The sequence below is a fragment of the Esox lucius genome, chromosome 23 (genome assembly GCF_011004845.1).
Source record: "Esox lucius isolate fEsoLuc1 chromosome 23, fEsoLuc1.pri, whole genome shotgun sequence".
In the NCBI taxonomy this organism is placed as follows: domain Eukaryota; kingdom Metazoa; phylum Chordata; class Actinopteri; order Esociformes; family Esocidae; genus Esox; species Esox lucius.
In genome coordinates this window covers 15,320,991-15,342,202 of record NC_047591.1, presented here as the reverse complement: position 1 = coordinate 15,342,202, position 21,212 = coordinate 15,320,991, and the positions used below count along the sequence as shown (strand labels likewise).

Sequence of the window (21,212 nt, the reverse complement as noted above, 5' to 3'; positions counted from 1 at the left end):
AATACATTCCACTTCCATAGTATATCCAATAGACCTTGCACTGATATGAAAATAAGTTACTTTATTTCTCTGTGGAGTAAGGACTGCATGGTGAAATTTATTATTTTTGCCATACACTAAACTGGCCATGTTAGGACAGACCAATACTGCTTGCAATAGTTAATCTAGCAGAGACATTTCATTGTTCTTTTACTTGTCCTGATAGTTTGAGTTACACCAGTGTATGAGTGGTGTGAGTCTGAAAGTCAGACGAAAAGAATGAAAAGCATGGACAATCGATTGAATATCACCCCATCTTTTGGCACATATAATGTTACATATCTTATTTCTGTCATTTTACTATTCCAGAAAAACATGGACATTTTCTTGTCCAATTCTCTGTTTAGGTGTAATTTCCAAAGGTACTGATTGTCACATGTATAACAATCTGGGTAGGATATTCATATTCATACTGCATTCTAATGGTGAAATCAACATGGGAGAAATTCAAACTATTGATGTCATAATAGATCCTCTTGAGAAAAACTGTAAGAGGATCAATTATGACATCAATAGTAAAACCATTTATTTCAAAAAGCTGTCATATCTTTTGGTAAAAGCTCTTTCTCTGCAAATTTGGAGATTAAAAAGGGTTGAAAACAGAGGACAACCCTGGCGAGAGCCACGCTGCAGACAAACAGTCCCAATCACATGGACATTGATTTTTATTCTGGTGGTTGATGCAAAACACTGTCCTAACACATTGTTTAAATATTTAAAACTAAGTCAAATGCCTTGTCAGCAAAAGGTAATCAAAAATCTCTGGGTTACAATATGTGTTTCCTCATTTTTAGAACTCCTACTATAACAGGAAATCCTACTATTCCTCCTACTATTGACCAATCCATTGTCAGAATCAACCTCAGCTTACTAAAACTACCCTCAATGAACACTTAATTAGCAACACCTATCTAGTATCGCTGTTTGGCAATTTGCATTAACAAACGTGTGCTTAATAAAGTGGCTGGTGAGTGTATATGCAACCATTTCTGGCAACAGGTGCAGCACAATTCCCAGCACAGTTGGATTTCCTTCACTCAGCAACAGCTCCGGTTACCCAGTGAGAAAGAAAAAAAAAAAATCGCAAAACATAGAATAAACCTGACATGAATAAGTTACTTTATGTCTTTGTATACTGTACTGCTGCATCCTGGATGTAAAACTTCAGTCTGGATGGAAGTAGGAACTGCAGGTACTACGCCGGTTTGTAACACTAATATTCAGATTCATTAATGAGTTGGCTGACCCTGTCTCTGTATCGGACTCTGACTGTGATGAACCAAGATCACAGATGCCTTTTAACCACAGATCCAGTATCAGCTTTCCTTACATCTGTCTTCAAGAATGAGTGCCAAAAATAAAACAGATTCTAGATGTGATTAGAGGGAGATGTAGCTAAGAACTTCCAGTGTATGAGGCCTTTCTCCACCAGGAGACTTCCTTTCTGTAGCGCGCAAACAGGGGCTCCTCACAGAGGCCCCATTGTGTGCTGGGGCCCAGTAGATCCCCCACCTCACATGAAAGCAGAGTTTTACCTCAGGAATAGGACGACAAATATCACGAAGACAGATTACAGGTCTGATTAAGCCACGAACTTCACTAGAAAAATAAGGGCAACTCTTGTTAGGGATATTTAGTCCATTAGGGAGATCTTTTCTCTTGTCAGTCTAGTCTCTGTTGTCATAGCAAGATGTCTGTGTGTGTGTGTGTGTGTGTGTGTGTGCGCGCGTGTGTGTTTGTGTGTGGTAGGGGGGGATTGGTGTGAAAAGTGTACATGGCACGGGGTGGGTGGAAAGCCCAAGTCCGAGTGACCAAAAGCAGTTGACTCTCCTTCGATCGTTCTCAGTGCCTACCTTCACAGACAGACGGTAGGGCACACTGCTCTGGTCTACCAGAGCACACACACCTACACACACAAACCCACACACCCTCCCTCTCCCCAGGACACTGAGCAACCCCTCACCATTGGCCAGGTCCCCTAGCCCTCAGCATCTCCATCACGGCTGAAGGGACCATTCGGAAAAGCAGGAGACAGAGGTAAGCCTTAAGGGTGCGATCTATATGGCTATGGGTTTTTGTTCACATGATTTGCCAGGCATGTTAGCAAAATGAACCCCTCCAAAATGGTCTGTTCACTGGGGTTTGCATAGTTGTAGTGCGCTGAATTGGTACCGGGGTGTGTTGTTAAGAGTTTTTAATAGTAGTTATTTTTTTATTATGATGGAAATATTGTATCTATTCATTGAATAGATAATGGCTTTTTTCGTATGAAGTTATTCTATTGATCTTGCAATTATTGCACAACAGGCTTGTTAATTGCGACGGTTCAGTTATGGGTGAACAGGTGACTTTGAGGAATAGCTCGGGTACTTCGTTGTCAATGAGGACCTTGTTGCATTATGACCTTTTAACATTTGTCTGGTGACAAAGTTCCTACTAAATTGAACTTTGGTGATTAACTTGTGCTTTCTATGGATGAAGTTGAGCTTGTTCTTGATTTACTTCCTAATTGGATTTTTACAAATTGCAACAAGTGTTTTAATTCCTTCAAATAAAGATTGGTAACAGAGACGAAGGCAGCCTGCATGGACATTGTGAAAGTTGGAGAGATTGAGATATTGTATTTGGCAATTGATCAATATATTTTGTGCAGAGTTCCTCCAGTAGCACTGAGATAATATTTTCTAAAGTTCACTTTCCAATAATTTATTGTTTTCTCAACTTTACTTTCAGCTCGTCAGTTATGCACAAATTAGTCTCATTGCAAATGTAGAATGGGGGAAAAAATTGGTTTTCTTCCAGTTATTGGGAGCAGAAAAAAGATTCTGTAAAATCACTGGATATCTGGAATGCCCAATGCAGAGCCAAGCCAAACACAGAGGCAGTCTGTAGGCTACACACTCACAGACACACACGCAGCTTGCAAACACTGTAAGCTGTGATGGCGTGTATAAAAGCACACCTCTGTCTTTAGTATAGTCCCTCTTTCACCGTGGCCATGCTGGTTTTGACGGTTTCATGACATTAAGAAAACTGACAGAAAAGCAATGTCAGCAGCAATGCCAACCAAACCCTGAACTTTTTGTAAACACCAATAAACAGTAGATAGTGTGCTATTTTAAAAAGCCAAACCAATTTAGATTACCCTCCACCCAATATCAACTAAGCATGGATTCATGACAAAAATTAGCATATCTTTTAATAAGTGCTCATCCTAAAAATAGTGACTCAATGATCTCTCTGAAAAATCGAAGTGTTAGGTGAGTAAGGTGCGTGTGCGCACGTGTCCCTGTGAATGTGGTTTTCTGTCAAAGGGTGAGTCAGTGTTTAAGTGTGTGCATGTGTTTTCAGGCGAGTGTGTGTTTGAATGAGTTTTTTTCTTTTGCCTTCTAGTCGTGACTTGGTACTATCCTTTCCACAAACCTCGGTGGAATTTCGAGGGTGAGTGCTGAGACGGGTCGGGACGCAGGCTCATAAAGGACCTCTGTGAAACCCGTGGGGGGCGAGTCAGCTTCTTCCCCTCTCTCACGGTGCTCCTTTCCCTGGCTCTCTCCATCTCACCCTGAGGGCCAGTGCCTCGTCCACGTCTCCCTCATTCCTCTCACTGCGCCTCCCTTTCCTTCCCTCGCTCTCCGTTTCCCTGACGCCCTAAAGGACTCTTTTTCGCTGTCTCTGTCGTCTCGTTTTTTTTTTTTTTTTAGGGACTTTTCTGACTGGTTGGTTTCAGTTGCTGAGCCTGCACTCACAAGTTGCCGTCTGGTCGTTTCGCACGACACTCAAATGTATTTCATAGCTGTCTACGATCTGCTGACTGGCCTTTTCTGGGAATAGCAACAGTTCAAAATGCACTCAGTTTTTGCACAGGGAAGAGTGGTGTTTCACCTGGTTTACATTTGCAAATATACTATACAATTTCAACCATGCTAGAAACATTTCCTCATCTGCTTGCATTTGACACACCTTTCAAGACGTTTCAATACTTCAAACTTGTGCCTTAAGCTCCCACACTTACTATACCATAGGTCAGTACTAGTCTACTATTCATCTCTGTGGTTTTTTCTCACCGTACCACAGGTAAAGACTAGCCCACTGGACCACGCTTTCCTACCCTATATCGGCACAGTAAGAATAGTCAAAGGGGATTTTTCTTGCACGATCTGCAACTGAAATGTTACCAAGCAGTTACAACAACAAAAAAACATTCAAATCTTCACCAACTTTCCATTTGAAACCACAGAAACGTAGAGGAATATCCGATAGACAGTGAAGAGGCCAGGGTCACCATTGTGCACAAAGGAACATTGAAGACATGTAACTCATTCTGCAACTCTGTATAATGAGGCCACAAAAGCCTTTACTCCCAGCAGGACCAGTTAGTGCAGGCATTCCGCTTCCTTCCTTTTCCACCCATTATTTGCACCGTCCTTTGCATCTGTTGTTTAATACCACGCTTCAGATGATCAAAACCCCAATGTATACAGAAATGGGTAAAATGGGAATGCCTGATCTACAGTAACACTGTGTAGCTGTTTACAAGGTGATCTGTAGATCAGTCAGTCAGCTGTTGTCTTTTGTCAAACACGGACACAATATATCAGCGGAAGACACGTGTGAATCTCAAACCAGCGCCTATCCAATTAGCACTTAGCCCGAAGTGCCCTCCATGCTCATGTGTTGCTGATAAAACTGTGAGGGTGACTTCAACAGAGTGGCTTGTGGTCGAAAAATAACGCAGCAACTTTGACTCGTAAACTTCAACGACGCAATTCATAGTCCACTTTCAATTAATAAAACATAGCGTTTCAGTAGAAACGCATCTCATTAACGAACATTCAATTTTGTTTTGTTTTTTCCAAATCCGACATTAACAAATTCACTTCACGTAATAGTCACACCTATCTATTCTTTAGATATTTTTGCACAAGCAAAAAAAGAACATGGTACCTTATTGGACTCCACTCCACTGATGAAGTCTGCGACAAAACACACTCGCTGGAAGGGGCCTCTAAATAGCCCCACGTGATCATTTTAGCTCATTCTGCAACAGGGACACTTGTGGAAATTGCAGAGCCGTGCGTCAATGAGCAAATGGAGGGCAGAAAAATCGAGTGGAAGGAGGAGGGGTTAATTTGGGGTTTAGCAACATTCAGTGACGTGGCAACCAACCATTCATTAATGCCTGCGACATCCCATATCGCTCTGCCCTCCATCGACACTTTCACAAGAAGCATAAAATGCCTGAAAATATATATTTAAAAAGTTCCCAAAAGTTATTGGGTTTATTGATCCTGTCACTGCGTTCTGAAACTCATCAGCAACACGGAGGGGGCAAGGGTATGGTTTGGGATCCTGCCTCCTGGCTTTGAAGGAGCATCAACACGGTTAGAGGACTTTAACGTGAGAAATTGTGTTCTAGCATTCCCGTTGAAGGCATCAGGGATTTGGGTGAGACTTCTAATTTCATCGCCTGATCCCTCCTCTTGGCTAAGCAGGAGTCATGGGATCACCACTCAGTTACACAAAGATGTACAACTTCAGCATAGAGAAGGCTCATTGGCACTGCCTACACCCGCAAAGATTTTATAATGGCACGTATGCACAAACAAGACCTCTTTCCATCTTTATGGGAATCCGTTTTCAGGGGAATTTGGGGGCCTCAAATTTCTTCTCTTTGAGCTGTCTGCACCTCGGTAATGAATGTTGAGTTCCCCAGTCTCTGACGTGTTCTACGAACCAAATTCCCAAACCTGGCCGGAGATACACCCATCCTATGGGGCTGAAGTCAACAAAAACAAAGGGGAATGAAGGAACTCTCCACAACAGAAAGGTTGTCATAAAACAATGTCATAAAGTTTCTTTTGAAGAGACCGCTGATTGTCCTGTTCATACTCCTTAAGCTGAAAGACACTAGTCAGCAAATGCACATAAATCCAAAACCAAAACTTCCATTTAACTCAACACCTTGAATTTAAAGAGGTGCAGTGGGCTGCCTAATTACGATTAATGGCCAGGTGCAGAGGGGCTGTCTGTCCCTAGCCCATATCTAGGAAGCTAATATTGCCCCCTGGACCAATTTAGGCCACAGTTCATAATGATCTTCCTCTTGTAGTTGAATGATTTACTCAGTTATTACTCTAATGGAGTTTTTGTTGAAAGAGCAGAGGGCTGAATTCAAACATACTGCAGTGGTATATGTGTACCAGAGGCTGCTGCTTAGACAAATGGAACAATCCAGGCCACAGTTCAGCGGTTTAATGATATGTCTTTCCCCTGTTGTGCTTCCAGGTGGATGATGAGGATGTTGGCGAGGCTTGTCTTGGGACTCTTCGTCCTCAAAGCGGTGGTGGCTAGCCCCAGATTTGCCCGGCAGTTGGAATTAGACTCATACGAAAGCAGCAACTATGATGAAGGACCAGAAAACTTGAATGGGGAGAATGTCTATGAGTATGGAAATCAACTGACCATTGATGAACCCCAGGTAAGAGACTTGTGAAACATTTTTAGGTATCAGGGGTGTATTTATTCCATCAAAAACAAAATAAAGTAACAGTAATGGGGGTGTGAAAAGTTTTGTTTGGTGGCATTAATAAACCTCTGTTAGGAACCTGTGAAGCCCTGTTGGGTTCCGTTAGGAAGGATGGAAGGCAAGAACCTAACATAGACATAAATACCTAAACCTTTTCTTGCACTTTCTACCTCCATATTTTGATAGAGACATTGATGTCAAAGAAAAAAATATATTAACAGGTTTGTTGATATGCGAAAAGGTTGATTTTGAAATTGGAATAGCCTAAGAATGTTAAACAAACAGTGTTTAATGTGTAATTGTCTAATTAATATTGTCATAACCAATAAATGTTATAGACATTTAAGTTGGGATAGCATAAACACATGAAACAAAGATGGATTAGTCTAACAAGCTTGAACGGTTCAGGATGGATTATTGTAGGTGGAATCAATGCAAATTATGCATACTGTAAAGTTGATAAACGTTTAGTTGTGTTAGCCAAAATGTTAAACTAAGTGGTTTGGACACTCTAGCATAGTTTTCAGTTGGGCTAGCCTAAACATTTCAAAGAAAGTTGGTTTGATTTCTCTAGATTGAGTGGTTGAAGGAATACCGTTTTAGAGTCACTTGTATGCTAATTATGCAAATGAGTATAGTAATCATGACAAACGATTTAGAATTTTATGTTGGGAAAGCTTAAACCTGTGACACAAAGTTGGTTTTTACTAGGTCAGTCCTGACGGATTAATCTGCTCTCATGGATTGCAGGGACTGCAGCCAGAGATCCTAAACGATTTTGTGAAAAATCATTTATTGGCTCTATTATGAAGAGACATGGTTAAAGGGAAAATCTGAGTCAAACTTCTCATCTCAGCTTTACTACACCTAACAGCTGTACAACAATCAGATACAGACTGTGCGGTCTGTGGATATACAGTACCTTCTTAGATTCAGTAAAACTTTCAAAGTAAAGTCAGATGAATTACACAGTATTATTAAGTGGAAGGCTTTTAATTTGACTCTAATCGTTCTCACTCTAAAAGCAGGTGTACTCCATCTTCCCCCCTTTGGGTGGTTTTGGGTTCATTTATACATAATTCTGTCATACTTTGTATTTTCTTTCGTTTACCACCTATCTAACATCCAAAATCAAGTGCTTTAATCAAAGTGAAAACCACTGACATCCAAAGATCTGACTAAATAAGACTGAAAGAAGACGGGGGAGAGAAGGGTTTGGGTTTCAGGGGGTTGTTTCAACAGTAGAATATGGTAAGAGGTTTATGATTTGGGGGGGGGGGGTATGTTTAAAAACATTGCTTTAAGAGGGCAGAGTGCTTTCATCATGGTTGCTGGTCAGGGCCATGTACAGAAGATAAGGAGTGTCTTAATGTAAAGAGGTAGTGAAGTTTGATGAGATTCTATGTGATGTGATTGGTTGTTCCAGTGCGGGTGTGGATTCGGTCAGCGGAGGTCTGGACCAGTTGAAGTCTGTTAAGAGAGTTTATTCGGGATACATATGAGGAGTCAAGTCCGGAAATGAAGAATGCTAGTTTGAGGCAATTATGTTCAGAGCCCAAAGGGTAGGCACATGTCAAGGTCTGGGTAGATTAGATGATAAGCAAAAAATCAGTTCTCGTAGTCAACGTGTTGAATGCAGGAGAAATGGACAGAAGCAAAGACCTGTACGACTTTGACAAGGGCCAAATTGTTATGGCCAGACGACTGGGCCAGAGCATCTCTGAAACTGCATGGCTTGTGGGCTGATCGCGGTCAGCAGTGGTGAGTACTTACCGACAGTTGTCCGATGAGGGAAAAACCACAAACCCGGCAACAGTGTGTTGGGCGCCCAAGGCTCAGCCGTCATTGCATGAGGACAATGACGGCTTTCCTGTCTGGTCTGAACAGACAGAAGGTCTACTGTGGCACGAGTCACAGACAGTTTTAATGAGGTATGTGTCACAACAGGGTGCATCACACCCTCCAGTGTATGGGCTGCGTAGCCGCAGAGCGGTCAGAGTGCCCATGATGACCCCTGTGACAACCAAAGCGCCCCAAAATGGGCATGCGAGCATAGGAACTGGACCTTGGAGCAGTGGAAGAAGGTGGCTTGGTCTGATGAGTCTGTTTTCTTTTACATCAAGTATACAGCCTTGTACATGAGCGCCGTTCACCTGGGTGAGTGATGGCACCATGATGCACGGTGGGAAGATGACAAGCCGGGATTGTGATGCTCTGGGCAATGTTCTGCTGGGAAACCCTGGGTCCGGGCATTCATGTGGGCTTCAATTTGACACCAGGTACCCCTTTATGGCAATGCCATTCCCAGATGGAAGTGGCCTCTTTCAGCAGGATAATGCGCCCTACCACACTGCACACCTTGTTCGGGAATGGTTTGAGGAACACGATGAAGAGTTCAAGGTGTTGCCCTGGCCACCAAATTCCCCAGATCTCAATCCGACTGAGCGTCTGTGGGATGTGCTGGACCAAGTCCGATCCAGGCCGGCTCCACATCACAATATGCCGGACTTAAAGGATCTGCTGCTGCTAATGTCTTGGTGCCAGATGCCACAGGAAACCTTCAGGGGTCATGTAGTGTCCAAGCCCCGGCGGGTTGGCGCTGTTTTGGCGGCAGGCGGAGGACGAACAGCAATAGTAGGCAGGTGGTCATAATGTCTTGGCTCATCAGTGTATATACTACACATAGAGTATATATTATGAGGGATTTGAGGGTCCACCGAGTGTTGGACCAGGAAACCATCCATGGTGATGGCGATGTGGTAAGTTTGGAGAGTGTGTGTTTGGAGCTGATGAGCATGACCACCGCGTTGTAGCTGCTCTGTTTGTGGAGGTTCATGCTCACCCAGCTCTGGATGTCTTGAATGCTGCGACTGAGAGAGGCATTAATGAAGGGAGTGGTGGGTTTGGTGGATAGGCAGAGCTGGGTGTCATCAGCATACCAGTGGACGTGAACTTAGGGATGTCCCATTTTCTTGCGTAGGAGTAGGAGGCAAAGGAAGAAAAGGAGAGGACCCAACACTGACACCTGGGGGACACCCCGTGTTACAGCCGCACACCCTGAGGCAGGATCTCTAAGGGTGCACAAACTGTGTGGAAAAGTTCTTTATGCCATTGTGTCAGCTCAGTAGTTTAAAAAAGTTTCAGAATTATAAAACAGATTATTCATCTGTCACTGCTGGTTAAAACTTTGTTTTTCACAAAATATTTTGATAATTGCATTTTTGTACAAACCCGATTCCAAAAAAGTTGGGACACTGTACAATTGTGAATAAAAACAGAATGCAATGATGTGGATGTTTCAAATTTCAATATTTTATTCAGAATACAACATAGATGACAAATCAAATGTTTGAACTGAGAAGATTTATCACTTTAAGGGAAAAATAAGTTGATTTTAAATTTCATTTATTTTTTCTCTCAAAAAAGTTGGGACAAGGCCATGTTTACCAATGTGTGGCATCCACTCTTCTTTTTATAACAGACTGCAAACGTCTGGGGACTGAGGAGACAAGTTGCTCAAGTTTATGAAGAGGAATGTTGTCCCATTCTTGTCTAATACAGGCTTCTAGTTGTTCAACTTTCTTAGGTCTTCTTTGTCGCACCTTCCTCTTTATGATGCGCCAAAAGTTTTCTATGGGTGAAAGATCTGGACTGCAGGCTGGCCATTTCAGTACCCGGATCCTTCTTCTATGCAGCCATGACATTGTAATTGATGCAGTATGTGGTCTGGCATTGTCATGTTGGAAAATGCAAGGTCTTCCCTGAAAGAGACGACGTCTGGATGGGAGCATATATTGTTCTAGAACTTGGATATAATTGTCAGCATTGATGGTGCCTTTCCAGATGTGTAGGCTGCCCATGCCACACGCACTCATGCAACCCCATACCATCAGAGATGCAGGCTTCTGAACTGAGCGCTGATAACAACTTGGGTTGTCCTTGTCCTCTTTAGTCCGGATGACATGGCGTCCCAGTTTTCCAAAATGAACGTCTGACCCCAGAACACCTTTCCACTTTGCCACAGTCCATTTTAAATGATCCTTGGCCCAGAGAAAACGCCTGCGCTTCTGGATCCTGTTTAGATACGGCTTATTTTTTGACCTATAGAGTTTTAGCCGGCAACGGCGAATGGCACAGTGGATTGTGTTCACCGACAATGTTTTCTGGAAGTATTCCTGAGCCCCTGTTGTGATTTCCATTACAGTATAATTCCTGTATGTGATGCAGCGCCGTCTGAGGGCCCGAAGATCACGGGCATCCAGTATGGTTTTCCGGCCTTGACCTTTACGCACAGAGATTGTTCCAGATTCTCTGAATCTTTGGATGATATTATGCACTGTAGATGATGATAACTTCAAACTCTGTGCAATTTTTCTCTGAGAAACTCCTTTCTGATATTGTTCCACTATTTTTCGCTGCAGCATTGGGGGAATTGGTGATCCTCTGCCCATCTTGACTTCTGAGAGACACTGCCACTCTGAGAGGCTCTTTTTATACCCAATCATGTTGCCAATTGACATAATAAGTTGCAAATTGGTCCTCCAGCTGTTCCTTATCTGTACATTTAACTTTTCCGGCCTCTTATTGCTACCTGTCCCAACTTTTTTGGAATGTGTAGCTCTCATGAAATCCAAAATGAGCCAATATTTGGCATGACATTACAAAATGTCTCACTTTCAACATTCGATATGTTATCTATATTCTATTGTGAATTAAATATAAGTTTATGAGATTTGTGAATTATTCCATTCCTTTTTTACTCACAATTTGTACAGTGTCCCAACTTTTTTGGAATCGGGTTTGTATAATATGCGCGTTGTGGATGGAGGATGTTATTTTGAACAATACAGCTGTCGAATTTGAGCTTCTTAATTCACTTGCATACACTGTGTATTAAGGACAGAGTAAGGGACAAGAATGTTTCATTAGACATGGATGGACTAGTATAGAAAGTAAGAGTGGTATTGTTGTTTGGGAGACTTTACAGTAGTTTCTAGCTTGTAGATACTCACAGTCTATGTGGCCACAGATCTTAAAGCCTTTGTTAGTAAGTGAATTTCTTACCCACAGTTGGCCAGGTTCTGACATTGGAATGCAAACATTGGCCAGATCTTCCTGGTTCTCCAGTGTTAGAAACCAATTGGTTTCTAGTGGGCCAAAGGGTCTTAAAGGGTTTGAAACAATATGGCCAATGAAATGCACACATTTTACAAATAGGGAGAAAGGGACAGAGGGAAAGCAAATGAAGCACAGTAAGAGGGAGAGGAAGTAAGGAAGATTGAGAGATAGAGACGTAGAAAGAAAGAAAGAAAGAAAGAAAGAAAGAAAGAGGGGAAGATGCCAGAAAAACCCTTCAACTCAGCCCAAATTGGATGTAATGTGAACAGTCTTCAATTTTAGACAGCAAACACTCAAAAAGCCCAATTCAGTCAATGTTCCAGTGTGTTTTCTTTCGTAACATAGACAAAATGCCAAAACAATGTCAGACTGGCATAAAGCATAACATCAGGATAAGATTTTCAACTGATTTTCTTTGAGCCAAACTATTTAAACTGAACCCGATGCGTTATGCTCTCAGACAAAATTCCACACGTCAAGTCCGCCCTACAGTCCAATGCACATTTGGGACCATGAAGAATCCTTACACAAAGCAATAATGTAGTCTTGCGATGTGTAACGGTTAAAGGGATAATGTAGGTAGCAATAATGTAGTCATGCGTTAGTGTGTATTATTATCAATCGTCAACTTTTTGTTGTGGCTTAGATTATGTAGTATCTGAGAATGCTCTAGAGCCTCAGGATGGAGGTGGATGCTTCTGACAATGCATTTTGTATATGTTGAAAACTTGTATATTGTATATGTTGAACACTTGCATATTGTACATGTTGAATACCTGTGCATTCTACTTAGCTAACATATGGAATTGTTTTATGATTGACATTAGATCGACCATTTGGCAACTTGATTTAAATTTGTCTGACTTAATAGTATGTAGGTATATTATTATTTTGTCAAAAATAGCTTCTACTGCTATTGAGCGTTTAGAAAAAATTCTAAAACACCTACTTAACATAGCTAACCCTATATAAAATGCAATTAGAATGTTTGTATTGAAGTGCATTTGCTATGAAGTGTCCAGCATGAACATAGATAACACGCTGACATCACTGCCATTTAATTTATTTGTTACAACTAATTAAATTGTATTCATATTTTCCCAATAAAACTCCATCTTCAACACATTACATATACTTAACATATATAATGTATAAAATCCTTGAAGTACAAATTGGAATCCTTATAAAGGAGAAAAGGACAGTCCCTTGACAGTATCACAAATAGAATATAGAACTCCAGCAGTTCCCGTAAGACTTTTAGTTTGAAGTGGTTTGAGTGCTTAGGGAAAACATTTACATTCTAAACTGTTATGATATGATCATTGGTTTAAGTGAGACTGTATCATATTGCATCATAGCTTACCCTTGACATTAGGCTAATGATAGGAAAGATAATTTATCAAATTCCTGATTGAAAATTGAGGAATAAGGAGGAGTATGTAAGAAGGAAAGTAATTAATTCAGATGGGAAGTAATACTCCCCTACCAAGTCATGTGAAACTTGGAGTAGTGAAAAGATCTCAACCTTTGAAATGTTGTCTCTGTATTTTCTTCCCAGCACTCTGTTGCCTTTTCTGCAGCTTAAAAAGAAAATTCACAACTAAAGTCCAGATTTTCTGCTCTGGGGGCATTTAAAGCTTTTTGCAGACACTCCTAACTCAAAGGAAAACTGGTTTACATCACAGTAGTGTGCCTGTCTGTTCTGGGTCAATGGTCAAGTTGCATTTTTAATAGGCTCTTCGGTCTATAATGGAAGCTAAGCAGCTACATAATGAAAAGCTTTAGCGATCTATCACAAGGGCCACATGTTCTGTGGTACACATCTGGACTGATAATTAACTTTGAAGCATCACCCTACTACCAGACTGCCATTACACTACTGATGTCTTTAAATATATTTGTTCCAAACATGGTACATATCAAGTACATATCACAATATAATGTTTGGCAATTGGGACAGTATTTGTGGTCTAAATGGTCTGTGCTGACACATAGGGTTGTTACTCAGACCTTACAGGCCATCAATGACTAGATTAGTAGTTGCTGAACGCAGGTATAGTGTATTTATGAACTGAGAAATACATTTGAATGCCACTGTCTTAAGTCAGATTTCCTCATTCCTTTGCAATGCTGTTCCCTTAACCAGTGCAGGTGGAGACAAATGAGCTCCACTGAGCCCAGGTGACCTGAGCTTTACAAGACCCCATCAGCCCATGAAGCTAAAGCCTTGGCGTGAGCCTAGGAAGCTTATGCAAACGTGTGTTACTTATCATGCGCACGGTCACCAAACTATACAGCAGAAAAGCCTTTCAAAGGACAACATGTTGTAAACAAGCGATATGGAGGTTACATTCCCCATCTGGCTATGATGAATCGAGCCCATCTGGAAGGAAATGAGTAACCCTGCTTTGATAAAAATGGAGCACCATCGGAGAGCGCGCCTTCGTCAGCAGTTTGAATGGCAGGTTTTTAAAGTGGCTAGTTCTATTACTAAAATACTAAAAGAAATCACTTTTGCAACAAACTGTCAAAATGAAGACCCAAAAGCAATGCTGCACAATAACGAATGCCTTACGCATCTGGTTTTCCTGGACTGTCCTGGACAGACCTTTGTGGCTTTGTTCTGTGGAAACAAACTAAACCAAACTGGATGACGTGTAGGATACACACTGACAGTGGGCTAACCGATTACGCCATTCCTTGTGTCTAGGACTTACGATAAAATTCCTTCATTGGTTTTGCGCCAATGTCTGTGTTGGCACCACTTGGTTAGGGAAAAGTCACGGTACTAAGCACCGATCTCTCAAGAGCTGTGAAGTGTCCAAAGAGAAGATCTGCGAGAAGGAACAGAGGGTAAATGTCTACGTGAATAGGAGGGCACTGTTGTACAGAATGATCAGTATGCCTCTGTTTAACATCATGGAACTTTACGTCTCTCTATGTCTCGCTCCATATCTGTACGTCTGTCTGTCTGCATGCACATTTTGTATTCCCACATTGTTTCCCAGAGGATTCTTTGGGTAGCCAAGCTTTTGCTTCTCATTTCCCTTAAGTGTGTAGGTTTAGGAGAGGAGGGCTGAGCAGCAGCAAGCTAACTCTGTGCAAAACTACTCAAAGAGCTGCCTTGTTGTCTTCTAACTCACAAGATGCGCATTTTCAATTTATAGCCTACCTGTTTCTTCAGGGTTACATTTACAAATGTCCTCTTTTGGCTATTCAAGCTGTTCCTTGAATCTTCATGTATCTTTTTTTAGGGAGCTGAATATACTGCAACATAAACATTGAGGTGAGTTACCTTTAGGTAGGTGGTGAAGTAAGCTACCTAAGGTCAGGAATCTGTCTGACTTGAAATGAAAATGGACTCTGAACACTGGTTGAGAGTATAATATGTGGAATATGAATTGTTGCAGCTACCATGTGTCTCTTGGTTCCACAAGGACCATTCCCTCTTCTGGAAGATAGAATCAGCCTATGGGTGTGTGTGCGTGTCAGGTATTACCTGTGGCATATTGTGGGATGTCAGCGCCCCTGTGTGGATAATAATGAAACTGCATGCAAATACACCAGTGGTGTTTTGCTGGATAGCAAAGGGCAACGCACACTCAATCACATACAAGTAGCGCAAGTATTTGCATGTCCAGTATGAGTTAGAAAATTTGTCCACCAGACTGTTCAAATGTTCATGTTAACCCGAAACTGGAATGCCAATATCAGTTAGTAAAGGGCTCGATGATGAAACTGAGAAAAGGTGCATAGTGCCAGCTACATAAGTATAAATCCAATTTTAAAATGTTTGCTCACCACATGCTCACATAACGCACACCTAGAAATGGGGAAACTCTGGATTTCAATTATATTTCTATACTTATTTGATGGTTAAATCACTGTTTCAAACACTGAGTATTTTTACACAACAATAGTTTTATTTAGATGAATGAGACTTTCCAGATTAGCATCTGAGATAAAACATTTTATAGTGTAAACGGGTGAAGATGTCAGTTGTCGCATGTCACCTCTGGAGGAAACGTGGGATACCTTTCTGAGAGAAACTCAATGCAGAACATTTCTCATGGCTAGTGTGAATAAAAATAATGTATGTAATAGTATATGTAAATCTTACTGAAATTAAATTGCTGTCAAGACCATTGTTGTTAAATAAACATGCTGTGTAGTTACTCCTACACTAAAAACACATATCATTTCCAGTCTGGGAGTGACATTTGGCTTTAGAGGGCTCAAGTTACTTTCAGTCTATTGCCTCTTGGGTTGTGCACTAGATTTATTACTGTTGCATCCCCTACTGCTGTCTGTCCTGCAGATAGAAATCGGCACACTGGCCCCACCAGACTATAGCATTCCTGCATCAATGGAAGAGGAAGAAGATTTGTCCCAAAAACCCCAGCTTATCCCCCAAGGCTCAGGGGGGTCCGGATTACTCATGGGCCCCAACACACAGGGAGGTCTGTATGCGTGCGCACACAGCACACATTCAAAGACACAGCACACATTCAAAGACACAGCACGCAGTCAAAGAGCACACACCCCAATGCAGGCAAACTCACATACACACACTTTCCTCTCACCGTGCACCCATAAACAATGCGAGATAATGGTAAGCGTCCAGTATTGACATTGTTATACAAACTGCACATACATAACCAGACACCCCACGCGGACTCTTAATGCGAACCCATGCAAATCAACCCCTTCTTTTATTTTTTACAATCATCCTTCATATAATTTCTAAATGCACGAGTTCCATTTAACTGTCTGATATTGGTTAAATGTGTTTAACTCAACCATCAATGTCATTAACCTTTTGTGATGTAACCTAATCATTGTAAAACATCCCTTACTAGCCCTAAATGAATCATGGTCCACTCTGCTATAACCTCTATTTTAACACCTAATTTTGTCTCTAACAAGAGGAGGAGCTGCGCCTGAGTCCCATTGACATCCTTCATATCTCCGGGGACAGTGATTGTTCTACAGGTTCTAGAGATTTCGATGGATCTGGATCCCTTGTAGTTTCCTGTTCTGGGAAACATTTGGGTTCTGGAGGCTCTGGGGGTTCTGGTGACATTGGTTCTGAGGTCTCGGGGGATTCTGGAGATTTTGTTTCCGGAGACTCTGGAGCTTCCGTAGACCTTGTTTCCGGAGACTCTGGGAATTCCGGAGACCTTGTTTCTGGAGACTCTGGGGAATCCGGAGACCTTGTGTCCGGAGACTCTGGCGATTCCGGAGACCTTGTTTCCGGAGACTTTGGGGTTTCCGGAGACCTTGTTTCTGGTGACCCTGGGATTTCCGGAGACCTTGTTTCTGGAGACTCTGGCATTTCCGGGGAGATTGTTCCTGGAGAATCTGGGGTTTCTGGAGACTTTGTTTCCGGAGACTCTGGGGTTTCTGGAGACTTTGTTTCCGGAGACTCTGGGATATCCGGAGACTTTGGGGTTTCCGGAGACCTTATATCCGGAGAATCTGGGGTTTCTGGAGACCTTATTTCAGGAGACTCTGAGGTTTCCGGAGACATTGTTTCTGGAGACCTTGTCTCCGGAGATTCTGTGGATTCGGGAGACCTTGTTTCTGGAGAGTCAGGAGTTTCCGGAGACCTTGTTTCCGGAGAATCTGGGGTTTCCGGAGACCATGTTTCCGGAGACGATGAAATTTCTGGTCCCATATTACTTTTTGGAGGTCAGTACCTATATCTCTACAGACTAGACTGTAGAAGTATAGTGAGAGTTGATTGGGCCTCTACTGGTCTTGTGAACCTAGTATATTTTCAAGCATTGATGGAGAAACTCACGTCTATGGGATTTCTTGTCCCTTCTTTATGTACATTTCCATTTAACTATTTTGTACTGGTTAAATGTGTGTTGAATATGCTTTCACATAATTTTCTACTTATCTTCATTGTAAATTGTGCAATTATTTTGTCATTTACCATTGTCATGCTAAACATCAATCATTGTTCTACTTATCCCTTCCTATTCATTGTCAACCTAACCCACTGTCATGTCATGTATGAATAATCTATTGGCCAATTGATTGACAGTCCACCCCATCCCATGAGAAGCACTAACCTGTCTCCTAACCCCTCCCCATGGCTCTAACAAGAGGAGGAGCTGCCCCTCATTCCCACCATTACACCCCAGGAGGCCTCAGGTTCTCCTGGGGAATCAGGGGTCTCAGGTGATTCAGGGATCCAAGAGTCTGAAGACTTTGGCCCCACTGTGCCAGGGGTCACAATAATCCCTGACACTGAAAAAGGTCAGTACCACCAAATATAGAAACAAGGTATAAAAAATATATATGGTACCAACCCATTGTGCCATTATTTAAGGATTACAGGGGGGAAATGTCCTAAAAACCTAGAGCAGAAGGCATGTGATGTAATAAATGATCTTCAATTCCAGCTTGGAATATGGTTACAAGGTGGTTCCAATGACCTACTGTAATTATATAAAAATGCATCAACAAATAATTTGATTAACTCTGATTCCATTTAACTATTTCTTAATACAATCAGTTAAATGTGGCATTCACAAGAACAACAGAATTGCTATTTGTGACTTTCTCATCATGGCAAACAGCACTTTTCAATTCCTACGCCGTTTCCAACCTCTCTCTTTAACACCTAATATCTATCTCTAACAAGAGGATGAGCTGTTCCTGCCTACCACAGAAATTCCCCCGGAGTCTGGAGGTAAAGTAGACTCAGGTCCCTCTGGGTACCCAGAGGTTGACTTGGACATTAAAGGTCAGTATCCAGCAGAAACTCTGAATGCACTGTTCAGTCAAAACCTGTAACCAGGCTTCTGGGGTAATAAGGTCTATTCTAGATCACTGTGTATTGGGTCTAGCATTACATTAGTTTTGTGTTCAATTTTTTATTTAGAATCTTTGGTTTTGATTGAATTGTGTTGTTCAATCTCATTTTCATCAGCGTCTGAGCAACAAATTAATCTGTTCATGAGCCATATGTATCAGTAACGTCGATTGAGCTACTCAATGAAACCTGTCCAAAACACCGTGTCGGCCTGTATGCTATCAAGTTGCTGTATAGTGTGTCTAACAGCAGCGACACACTGCCTCTCAGCCATGTGTCCATAACATTACGCATTACAAAACAAACTCATAATTCTCCCCTGAATGTTAAGTTGCAGTAACCTGTCCCAAACACAATTAATACAATGTGTCTGTAACATTGGGACGTACCACACCTAAACTCAGAAACAACTCTCAGACTGACGTCTTATATTCTGCACGCTTTTGTTACGTCAAGAGATGCGTCCAAAGTGGACTCATGTACACAATCAATATTTCTAGATGCAAAAGGTAAAACAAACAAATCAACCATGTTCTACTATTGTAGAAAACCCACTGGACCTACAGCGAAGGAATCCTTAGGCCTATAAACTGCTATTGGAGGTGTAAGGGAAACGTTGACCTTACTTCGTCGTGTCCTTGTCTGTCTTTGTTTCTGTCCTTCCGTCACAGGTATGCCTACTTGCCTGCTCTGCACCTGTCTGGGTAGCTCTGTCTACTGTGACGACGTGAAGCTGACAACCGTGCCGCCTCTCCCGAAAGAGACCACTCACTTCTACGCTCGCTACAACCAAATTACCATGATTAACAAGGGCGACTTCGCTCAGATGAGTAGGTTTACATTTTTTTGACCCAACCCATAATATTTTTTGGGGTATTTCATTAATGTTTAAATTAATGACACCAAATGGGATAGTTTCTCAGACCCTTTCTCTCTTGCAGACAAACTGAAGAGGATTGACCTGACCGCTAACGCGATTAAGTTAATTGCTGACGACGCGTTCTCCGGTCTGCCTGCGCTGGAAGAGCTGGTGCTTCGAGAGAACAGCCTGGCACATCTTCCCGCTATGCCAACCACAATGACCCTAATTGATGGCAGCCACAACAACATTGGAGCCACAGGGATCCACAAAGAGGCTTTCAAGGTGAGAACAACATACTCCAGTAATGATCTGCACCTTTCTCCGGGGCAATTTATGGAAGCAATTAGGGTTGATAACTTGCTCAAGGACTCGCAAAACTCTCTTGTCAAATGAGGGATTTTAACCAGAAAACTGTCATGCACTGGCTCAATGATCTGTCCCGCTAGGCTATCAGCCACCCTCAATTCCACTAAAGTACTAATAATCAACATGCCCTGGACAAGGTGTGTTAGTGCTGGGACAGAACAAAACAGGCAGCGCCCAAGGATGGATAGAGATCACCTGTCTGGCACAAAGGACTCAACCGTACATGCAAACAATGTGTTTTTTGTGCTTCGCTTAGGACATGACGGGCCTGCTCTACCTGTACCTGACTGACAACCACATCAACCATATCCCTGTGCCCCTACCGGACAGCCTACGCTCACTGCACCTACAGGTACCAATACCAAAACCTCTTGTGGAGTTATTTTAGATGAAATGGGCCGGGAACCTTCTCTGCTGGCTCCACCAGCAGGGGGCAAGGACAGAGATCTCAGAGTGGGCTGAGTGAGAGTGGCCCTCCCGTATGGTTGGGATGGCAACGACTCAAGCGGTGGCCACTTGGTTAGGAACCGAGTAGGTGTAATGGGGGGGGGGGGGGGAGCTCCCTTTGCCGCTTCGTTGGTGAGCTCTTTGTCCTTGTATTGGATGCAAGCTTTGACTGGAAGCCAGTGGAGTAAGCAGAGGAGCGGGTTGACATGGGACACCTTGGGAAGGTTAAACTGAACACCAGCACACACAGCATTTGGGAGCGTGTTGGCAGCGTGTTGTGTTGGACGTGTGTCCGATATATCAATCACACACATCAAACTATGTATAAACAGCTTGCTGGAAAAGGTAGCAATGGGTGCATGTTGAATTGTAGTTGCACATAGCCTTATTTCATCCTGGTCATTTCTATTCAGCCCATAGATTAATGCATGCTGTTTCTGAATGCCTTCTTACCAACAACTTGTTTCGCAGCGTAACAACATTCAGATGATGCACGAGGACACGTTCTGCAACCTGAAAGACTTCAACTACATCAGAAACTCACTGGAGGACATTCGCCTGGATGGCAACCCAATCAACCTCAGCAATACCCCACAGGCCTACATTTGCCTGCCCCGCGTCCCCATTGGTGCCCTCATCTAACCACACACGCCATCATACCCACAAAACTCTTTAGTCTGTCACATATGTACATATCACACACATTCACATACCTACTCTGATCCAAAATCTGTCATATTTCATTAGTAATCTGCATAGTAAAAGACTGGTAAACAAACTAATCCCCTGATTTAAGCCTGATCACATACATAAAGTCACAATAGGAGACGGTGTGCCTCATTCAAAATGTTCTGCAACTTGATGCGATCAGAAAGACAGATCAATGAAAATTTGACATTTTATTGATCCAACAAACAGCAAACATTTTGTCTGTTCACAACTGGCAATGAGAACCAGTAATTGTTTAAATAAGTTTTTTTGTAAAGAAAATAATTACAGAAAGCTAACACTTGTCCAAAAAAAATCAT

The 21,212-nt window shown here is 42.2% G+C and overlaps 1 protein-coding gene across 3 annotated transcripts; it reads left to right on the top strand.

Moving 5' to 3' along the window:
• Nucleotides 1–1,896: 1,896 nt before the first annotated feature.
• On the top strand, nt 1,897–20,875 carry epyc (epiphycan). 3 transcript variants are annotated; one of them, XM_010887387.4, is made up of 10 exons: nt 1,897–2,076; nt 6,325–6,517; nt 16,002–16,143; nt 16,610–17,374; nt 17,798–17,950; nt 18,339–18,440; nt 19,181–19,339; nt 19,451–19,653; nt 19,994–20,089; nt 20,656–20,875. In XM_010887387.4, the coding sequence occupies exons 2-10, from the start codon at nt 6,329–6,331 to the stop codon at nt 20,824–20,826; spliced, it is 1,980 nt and encodes a 659-aa protein (XP_010885689.1). In that variant the 5' UTR covers nt 1,897–2,076; nt 6,325–6,328; the 3' UTR covers nt 20,827–20,875. The 3 variants fall into 3 exon arrangements, with proteins under 3 accessions (XP_010885689.1, XP_028972926.1, XP_028972927.1); XM_029117093.2 differs by lacking the exon at nt 16,610–17,374; XM_029117094.2 differs by lacking the exons at nt 16,610–17,374; nt 17,798–17,950; nt 18,339–18,440.
• Nucleotides 20,876–21,212: the final 337 nt, after the last annotated feature.